Source organism: Toxotes jaculatrix, chromosome 4 (genome assembly GCF_017976425.1).
Source record: "Toxotes jaculatrix isolate fToxJac2 chromosome 4, fToxJac2.pri, whole genome shotgun sequence".
Lineage (NCBI taxonomy): Eukaryota > Metazoa > Chordata > Actinopteri > Toxotidae > Toxotes > Toxotes jaculatrix.
Window position 1 is genome coordinate 1,710,187 of NC_054397.1, and position 9,814 is coordinate 1,720,000.

Below are 9,814 nucleotides of genomic sequence, written 5' to 3' on the forward strand. Positions count from 1 at the left end.
ATCAAGAATCCCTTGCTGGATGGATGGATGGATTAACCCCTCCCACTCAGGGAGAGTGGATGGAGAAGAGGATGCTCTTTAACTGCACACGCATGTGCGTGCACACACACACACACACGCTGGAGGATATCCTAAATGCATAAAGTTGACATATGTAGATTACAGACGGAGATTTGAATTTTCTTATTGTGTCTCTTTTTGCATTGTCAGGGATTTCCCCAGGTGTGTGTGTGTGTGTGTGTGTGTGTGTGTGTGTGCACCTAACTCTGGATGAGCGTGAGATGCTGCATGAGAAGCGTGAGGAGAAAAAAAAGGGAAGGCAGAGAGAGAGGGAGAGAGAGAGCGAAGGGCAAAACGAAGCATGCTCACTGGGAGGAGTGATGCAGGCAAGAATCCTTGTTTTGGTGGCCATGGCAACAGGTTTCTGAGAATCACCCCCCCCCCCCCCCATACACTCACACACACACACACACACTCACACTCACACAAACATATAGTCAAACACCACTCCCACCTCCCACCCTGGGACTTCACTGCAGAGTAACGAAGGTGCTGCAGTCCAGCCTGAGGAAGACAATAAGGCACAACTGTGTGTGTGTGTGTGTGTGTGTGTGTGTGTGTGTGTGTGTGTGTGTGTGTGTGTGTGAACGTGTGTGTGTGTGTGTGTGTGTGTGTGTGTGTGTGTGTGTGTGTGAGTGTGTGTGTGTGTGTGTGTGTGTGTGTGTGTGTGTGTCCTGTTGCAGTCTGAACGTGTTCCTGTCTGTTCCTCATGGAGCTGTAAAGGAAAACATACAAACACGTGAAGATGAAAAGACTCCGTAAGTCAAACACAACACGAGTCACATTCTGCTTCTCCTCTCTCTCTTTAACACGTACAGGTGTTTACAGGTGTATTACCTGTAGGTGTGTTACTGTTGTTTTGGTGAAACATTGATCAGACAGCAACATAACTTCCTACATGTGACTTTACACTGCAAACGTTTGTCTTTCTTTAAATCATCTTACTCACATTCTTACCACCACTTTGTCAGGAAGCACTAACTTTAAGCTATGACTTCTGTATTTATCTGACGGTGTCCTTCCCATGGCTGATAGAAGACCCCAGGGTTAAAAAGGATCTGTAACCCACCTGTTCCAATTCGATTAAACACAAATAAATGTATTAAATAATGTGCAATGTAAGAGCGATAACCAACTGAGCGCTCCTGAACTTCATTCCAAAACTACGATCTACACTCAGCAACTAAAGCCAGAGATGCTGCACAGGAGCACCGAGTGGAAGAAAACTCTGCTGTTAGTCCTTTATTGTAACTTGAAGTGAGATAAGTGCAAAGCTTTGATCTGATTCCACACACATGAATTACTGTGAGTCTTTGTTGATGATTATTTTGGGATAATTTGATGTAACTGCCGTCGCGCTGGAGTCTCTGCTGTCTCACAGAATGAACAAAGTAAAACCAGACAAACTGAAATGAGAGCAAATGAGACGAGATAACACGAGAAAAGAAAAAACGAAGATCTGACAAACTAAATGAGAGTTTTCACGTCTCTCTGTGCCCCTGCTGCTCATAAAACACACCGATTCACTCAAAGTTAGGATGAAACAAAATGAGATGTGACGAGATACACGTGAGAACACAAACAGGACATAACACATTACAACACAAAACAGTGAAACAGTTGTGTAATATTCATGTTGCATGCTGCTGACCTCTGACCTCCAGGCTGCATCACATCAATATTCAGCTCTGCAGGGCAGGTTGTTAGTTTGATTACTTCACATAAACCTCAGATATGAACAAACAAACACTGCCTTCATCTCTGTGGCTCACATGTAAACACACACACACACACATACACACGCACACACACTGTGAGGATTAATGGTCCTTCATCCACTCTCCCATCATTATCTGTGTTCAGCAGCAGCACCATCCATCACTGCTGGATGGCCTGCAGCGCCATCTGCCTGTCACGCCACGTCCCTGCAGCGCTCCTGCTTCAGTGCTGTTATTGATTGTTCAGACTCACGCAGGGTGTGGACGCTGCTGTCTGTGCTTAATGCAGTCTGCTCGAGGCCCTGCAGCTGAGAGGTGACCCTCAAACAGTGAACGTCTGGTCACATCAGCCGTGTCCCATGTTCGTACTGCACTTCACTGAGAAAAAGACGATTAAACAGTTTGTGTATTTGTGGGTTGTTTTTTTTTTGGCCTTTGTTTTGGTCATGCTAGCAGCATGGTCCCAGTGAAGTCTGTCTGTCTGTCTGTCTGTCTGTCTGTCTGTCTGTCCACTTTGATCCAGGCTGAAATGTCTCAGCTTCAGTTAAATCACTGAATTGCAATCAAACTTTTTAACACACATTCTTGCTCCCTTCAGGATGAACTGTAATATCCCTGGTGTAGCGCCATCATCAGGTCAGATCTTTAGGTGTATGACCAAACACCAGCTGAGACGCACCCCGCTCAGATTGATAGGAGGATTTGGGTCGGCCCTGGTTTCTTTCCTGCTCTGTCTGAACTTCAGCTTCATTCAACCCACTGTAACACAAACTGAACTTTATTGAACTTTTGTTTTTTGTATTGTTGATTTTCTTGTAACATCTGTTTTTCCAGATTCTCTTTTCCCATTGTGTTAACTTTTTGTTGTGTGTGTGTGTGTAAATTGTCAGGCAGTCCAGGCTGTTGCCAGGTCAGACCTGCCGACCAAACGCAGCCACGACCAGTCAGGTGAGGAGCCTCCACGTGCAACCCGTCAGTTCCCTCCAGTCCTGCTCTTATTTCCTGTTGACCACAGAAAAGTCACCAGACACATTTCACATTTTTGCTGATTTTAAGGGCACAGGTGTGATTTCAGGTAGATTTGATCACAGTATATTTTGCTATTTTGGAAACTGAGTTATATAGTTTTGACCGAATCTGGAGCCAGTCTCATTTATCAGGCGTCAGTTCTAATGAATATTAAAATTCAGAAAATAAAATACGTTTTTTATGACATTAAAGTCAAACCTCATAGGGAGGAACCTGTCTGACGTCTGACGTCTGAAGGAGGAGTTAATAAACCTGGGAACTCATCTCCATCATCACTCGCCTCACTTCATCAAACATGAGCTATAAAATACTTCTGAGCAAATTAAAGTAGGTGGTGTCAAATGGTTGAAGTATCGTGTGGAAACTACTAACAAAAGGAGCCACGTTGAATTTTATTGAAATAACATCAGTTTTATTTTCTTTTTAAATGATTTTTTCTCCTCGGTTTCCATTGTGCAACCAACAGGCACAAGGTTCTCCTGCTTTACTGAGAGTTTGACAGTGATTGGCTTCTTCACGTTCTGGCTTTGACTCATGTGTTTACCTGATGAGCATGAAATGAATCTGATTCACAGACTCTTCTTCTTTTACAGCTGATATTCTGACGCGTGATAGCAGGAAAAAAACAGGTGGAACTAATGACACTAATGAGCGCTCACATCCAGCAATCACCGTAACACGAGGAAGTTATTAATGTTATTAGAAGCACCTGAATTAGTGTTTTCTCCTCCTCATGTGCCAGTGTTCATATGTGGGGATCTGGGATATATATCTGTTTTATTACCTCCCTTTTATTATTTTATTAATATTATGTTTTGAATATGACAGTTTTACATTTACACTTCGAAGATGTGCTTGTGTGTGTGCAGTTATGTCTTTCAGTGTGTCAGTTTTGTTTGTTTGGATCTAAGCTGGATTATTTCTTATGGCCCCTGTGTGTTGTTTACACCAGTGGAGGCTCATGGGAAACTTCTGTGTGTTTCCTGTATTCTGAACAGCTGGCACTTCTTTTAACCGTGACCATGTTCTTTCCCTAACCTGGAATAACTGATTTTTCTTTTTTTTTCTTTTTTGGCCACGAAAAACAAGTTGTGGACATAACATTGACACATCATTTATTTGGAGTCAGGTTTGTGTCCAACCTAGTGAATCTAAAGTCCCTCTCTTTTATCTCTGTGTTTGGTCTCCACCAGCTCCTGAGGGAAATATCTGGCTCTTTAGCTGCTAGATGCTGGACTGTGTCCACCAGCTGGACTCTGACTGTGTCTGTCCGCTCTTTGCTGCAGAGAAGGTAGAGACCAGCTCGTACAAAATACAACAACTGGAAAACATGATCATATTTCTGCTGTCCTGGTCTCCAGGCTCTGGAAACCTGACTTTAATCTTCTGTTTCTTCTTTCTTTAAAGCACTGAGAGGCCTTGACCCTACACTGCTCCTCTCTCCCTACACTCTTTGTTGTCGACTCCTCTCTTTTCATTAGTTTCATACTGGCTTATATCTTAGCTATTATGATTTATTTATTAATTGTTTTTATTTACATATTACATATTCATGTTCTCATTTTATTGTCTGTAAACCACTTTGAAACATTTATTACAGATGCAGGGTTACAACATACGTTTCTGATGAAAATACTGAGTGTTTTCATATTTCAGATTCTACAGTGCATCTTTGAATTACACAAGAGCTGTGGTCTTTAAAAGTTTGCACTTCCCAGTTTGTTTTCTAACAAATGTGAAATTGTCGCAGTTGACATCAAACTGTCCTACATTACAAAGACAGACGGGGATTTGGATTAATCAATAAATACGTTAACATAAAAAATAAAGTATAGAAGTGAAGGGCGGCCCTGCAGCAGAGCAGCACAGAAACACTGCTGGCCATTGATTTATGAATGAGTGTTACAGGAACATTGAAGGAAGATAAGAGTGTTTCTGCTCTGCGGTGTTATTTTGTCCCCTTAGACTGAATGAAAACAGAAATCAGCTGTTCAGATGTGAGGCTGAATCAGGTAGCCCTGTGATATTAAAATGCCACAGACTAATTTATAGTTCTCATCATCGGTGCTCATAAAGCGGTATTATGGGCTGAGCGGAGGAGGAGCGGGTGGGGCCTGGCTGGGAACACAGAGGCAGACTGTGGTCACTGACCGGAGACTCCGCTGGCTTTTATTCTGCTCTGATCAGACCGCATGTCTGACCCAGGGGTCCGCCTGCTGCCGGGAGCAAACTGCGCCCATTTCCCCGGTATCTGACAGATGGATGCTGTCCTGTCGTAGGGGAGGAGGATGAAAAAATCGCCTGATATATTTTTTGGCATTCGCGCTCATAGCCTATTTATGGGAGGCAGCAGCGGCTTGGCCCTTTCTTTATTATAGGGAAGAGATCTCCGCGGTTAGCTATGTGAAGAGCAGATCGCCTAATAATTCTCATTTCGCGATCCTGAGGAATAATTATGAACAACGCGCAAGATATGTCGCCCGATTTCGTGTTGATGCGCCTGGTTTCCGCGGCCGAGGATGACCGCTTGGACGCAGAAAACGGGAATCTGCCGCCGGGAGGAGTGGTGGCAGGGCTGGGGAAGGAGGTCCTGGCTCACAACGGCGTCAAAGCGGGGTTGGATATAAGCCGAGATCCGACGGCGGGCCTCGAGCATCCCAGCGGCCGCTTGAACAAAGCCCAGCCGAGCGGCGAGGGCACGGCTGCACCTGACACCGGGGTGACGGAGAGCCGAGCATCGCTGTCCGCGCCTCCTCCGCCGCAGAGCCCCATGGAGGCCCAGGGCTTTGACTTCGCTCCCAGCCCTGGCCTACGGCCTCAGCTGCTCGTCTTCTCCAATATAATGCGGAACGGAGAAGGGATTTTAGAATTAGACCGTCTGAATCAGCCGAGGGATGCTCTGGGTTTGGACCAGAGCCCGGGGTCTGGTTGCCCCGGCCCCGCTGTCAATAACAACACCCTGAGTCCCGGAGACGTCCTGCAGCAGCAGAACCTGCTGGACCGGACATGGGGAGCGCATCCGCCGATCTCAGTGTCCGCGGAGATGCAAGGCGCTGCGGAGCTGTGCCGCCAGCATCGACTCATCGCTACCCCACCCGAGTGGCCCTTGTTGTCGGAGAGATCCAACCCTCTCACCGTGATTGACTCTAAATGGGGCTGCGCCACCAGGGACAGAGAGGGAGCCGTGTTTGAGCTGGCCCGGCGGTTCGGGGAGCTGGGGGTCGGTGCGGTCCCCAAGATGCTGTTCAAAGCAGGGGAGCTCCCGCAGTGTTCGTGTCAGGGTGCACACGGGCCGGGAGGAGGGGGAGTAGAACCCGGGGATGACCCCACAGAGACCAGCGACGCTTTGTTAGTGCTGGAGGGGCTGGGGAGCGGGGATGTTGCCGGCCTGGGCATGGAGGAGTGCCCGGAGGATGAGGCGGATGATGAGAACGGACGCCGCGAGTTTTTACTCAACAGGAAAAGGGAAATAGTTCAGAAAATGTCCGGAGCTTTCTCCATCAGCAGTTTCCAAGCGGAGCTGAGGAGGCAGGTGGAGGGGATGGCCCCGGCGGCGACCCAGGCGGCGGCAGGGGCGCATCTAGGCGCGCAGGTGTGCAGCCTCCACGGGAGCTCAGCCAGCCGGCTGTCGCAGGTGAACTCTGGGGATTCAGAGGTTGTCACCCAGGTTTCAGCCTTGTCACCGTCGCCCACACCGGTACAGAGCTCACCCTGGGCCACAAGCCCAAATCCGAGCCAGGCATCGACACCCAGGAGGCGGCCGGAGCGGTGCGCCAGCGCGCCCCGGACTCCCACAGGCCGGGCGGCAGGTGGGGAAAAGACGCTCAAAGTTCCAGGGAAGTCCAAGAAGGGCTTAAAGATCCGCCTGAGTAAACTGTTCCGGACTAAAAGCTGCAGCGGCTCCAATCACCTCCTGGACAAGAGGCCCTCAGTGACCTATTCAGTGTCTTCTGCCGGGAGTCTGATGGACATGGCGAGCGCCGCTGGCGCTGAGCAGGACGCAGACAGGTGAGCAGCCACGCATGGACCAGAACAGTTCAAGACAAGTCTCACAGTGAAATATTCTTATTTGTCAATGTAACTGAAAGTAAAACCGTCACAGGTAAAGATTCAAGGCCGAGATCACACCTGTTAATACACCAACGATCCAAACATAACATTAAATGTCTTAGAACTGCTGAATGTCTCATCATTTAAAACGGGAACAGGTAATTTCTGACTTCAGACTTTCCTCCCAGGTCTGTTGTTTGTTTGTTAATCTAAGAACAATTAATTAACTTCAGTCCAACGCAAGTTTAGAAGTTCAGAGTCCAGACGTGTTGATTCCTCTCTAAATGATTACCTCTCTGCCCTGTTCTCTGTAAACGTGGCTGCCAGTGAATTAACTCCTTCAGCCGGCTTCAGCTTGCTGGCCTCCTCTCAGACGTCCAAGGACTTTTTTTGCGGCTGCACGTTATCAGATGCAGAGATTTTTCAACCGTCTGTGGCTTGTCACCCTCGATCCTCCTCACTGCTTAGTCATTATTCACAGCAGCACACTGAAGCAGGGCTGTGATTAAAAAAACATTGCTTCAGAAGTATCGACTTCCAGAGCTACAAGCATCAAACAGAAAAAAAAAATCTACAGGACCCAAAACCACAGACACGTTCGCTCATTTCTGAACCTCCACAGCAACTGATACTTCTTCTCTGCACTTTAACCCTCCTCTCATGTTCTTCTTCTGTCTGTCTGTCTCTGTCTGTCTGTCTCTGTCTGTCTGTCTGTCTCTGTCTGTCCTGCAGCCACAACCAGCCCAGACTGACCAGGGCCCACAGTGCCTTCTCCCCTGCCTCCCTCTCTGCCTCCCTCTCTGCTTTTACTGGTAAGACCTGCTGTGCTGCTTCAGCTACAGCTCTGCTTTCTTTCCCTGACACTGCACTGAAGCCACAGGACTCTCACACAGGACGTGCAGGGCTGCAACTTGTTTGTCCTCATCACTAAGACAGGGACATTCAGCTGTGAGACAGAGGCTTCCTGTCACTGTGACCTGGTCTTGTTTGTTTACAGGGATGATATTTACGGGGACCACAGTTGTATTGATGATCTGATCAGAACCTGATGCTTTAAAGTTGAGATCTACACAGCAACTCTTCACTGAAGCATACAAATTCTCTTCAGAGTATATGGAGGGCTCCTGTATTACATGTTATTATTTAATGAAGTGATAAAATGTTCCTGGCATTTTCAAAGGCCGCAGCCTGACAAAGCTGAGTAAACAGGGCGAGACCTGATCATCTGCACTGACACCAAAAAGATGCGGTTCCAGGTGCGACACACTGAAAAACATAAAAATACAAAACCCTTTTATCCATACGAACGTGGCACAAAGACTGGAAGTAAAGGGGAACAGGAAGCCTGGCTCCGCCCAGAGATAACAGACTCCGCCTACCAGCATCCACATAGCTCACTCATTCACACGCATCTTTTCATCCAGGCAATAACAAACAGGAAAAACAACAAGTTGTGGATTTTGTTCTGATCTAAGCAAACGCACACATTTCCAAAATTGTGGAACTATTCCTTTGAAGGTCTGAAGAGAACAGGCAGGACTTCAGCGGTTAAAATGCTAAACATTGCAACCTTTTAATCGTTCGTACCTGTCAGACTCTGTAACCGCTGCACCAGATAAGATAAGACCGGATTTAGCACAAAGGGCCTGTGGGTACAGTGAGGAGGTCTGTAACTCGGCTGGCAAAAAATATTTAACTGACTTAATAAGATGGAGCCGACGACTCCTCCACAGGGCTCTGTACACTCTGCTGTCCCGTGTAGATTTCAGTTTTGCTAAATGAAAATCTTGAAAAATTAAGATTTTTGTAGTTTTTGTAGTTTAATGAATGCAGACTCCGCACCGAGCTAACCACCAATTAGACTGAAACATTAAAGCTGCAGCAGGCGGCGATTCACGTTAGCGATCCCATCGGAGCGAGGGTGAGTTATCTGAAATCTTGTGGACTTCAAAACCTACAAATCCTGCACACGCCATGCTGGTGTTTACCCACCCAGCTGGTCTGTGAAGTTTGAAAACCATAAAGGAAGCTAGAGAGATGACAGAGGCAGAGATCTAATGTGGCTCAGTCCAGTTTTCTATCTGCTGCTGCGGCTGTGACCGACCCCAAACGCAGAATCTAACTCGGGTAAACAGTGAATCTGCAGCATCTCAATGAGCAGGGATGGGATGTTCCTCTTTATTGCAGTGATTGAGGCTGATTAGCTGTGTGTAATTTTCCATAAACATCCTGCCTGGTGCAGCTTTAATGGCACCGTGCAGCACAGACAGCACACAGCCACAGACACACAAACGAGAGTCCTGCACACTTTTTCTTAAACCGTCTGCATCTTCATTTCAGTTCCTTCTCTCGCTCTTTTGTGTTTCCTTCTCTTCCCTTCCTGTCACTCATCTGCTTCTCTTCTGGCTTCAGGTGAGACTGTTTCTCTGGTGGATGTGGATATTTCACGGCGAGGGGCGAACACACCGCACCCTCCCACGCCTCCGCCACCTCCACGCCGAAGTCTCAGCCTGTTAGGTACTTTTTTCTCCTTCCTGTTTGTCTTTTCATCTATTTCTCTCCTCCTCGTTTACAAACACACACACGTTTCAGACTTTACTTCAAAATTTCTGTCTCAGTCAAATACTTTATTTATCAATTTCATTTTGTGTCGTTACATTTCTGGAAACTCAGACAGACAAATTTTTGTAATCCGCTGTAATCTGATTGGAGAAGCTTTGAAAGGTCAGATGTAAACTACAGATTTAATTTGAAATCTGGGTGCAATGACTCTGAGTTGATGGCAAGATGGGAAAAGGAAACGGTTTCTCTCTTCACAGGAAAACAATCTGTACCAGGGGAAAAAAAACATTTCATGTCCTTGTTTGAATTTTCAGGGACTTATTTGTCTATTTTTACCTCTGCTGGTTTGGTTTTTTTTTTTTAGGTGGTGCAGCTGTTTGACGGACGATAGTTTA

The 9,814-nt window shown here is 46.8% G+C and overlaps 1 protein-coding gene across 1 annotated transcript in view; it reads left to right on the forward strand.

Annotated features, from left to right (window-relative positions):
* Positions 1-5,262: 5,262 nt before the first annotated feature.
* Positions 5,263-9,814, forward strand: part of socs7 (suppressor of cytokine signaling 7) — a 12,455-nt gene continuing 7,903 nt past the window's right edge. The window contains exons 1-3 of the mRNA XM_041035761.1: positions 5,263-6,815; positions 7,590-7,669; positions 9,270-9,374. Coding sequence (XP_040891695.1) covers positions 5,263-6,815; positions 7,590-7,669; positions 9,270-9,374 — 1,738 coding nt within the window. The remainder of the gene's footprint in view (positions 6,816-7,589; positions 7,670-9,269; positions 9,375-9,814) is intronic.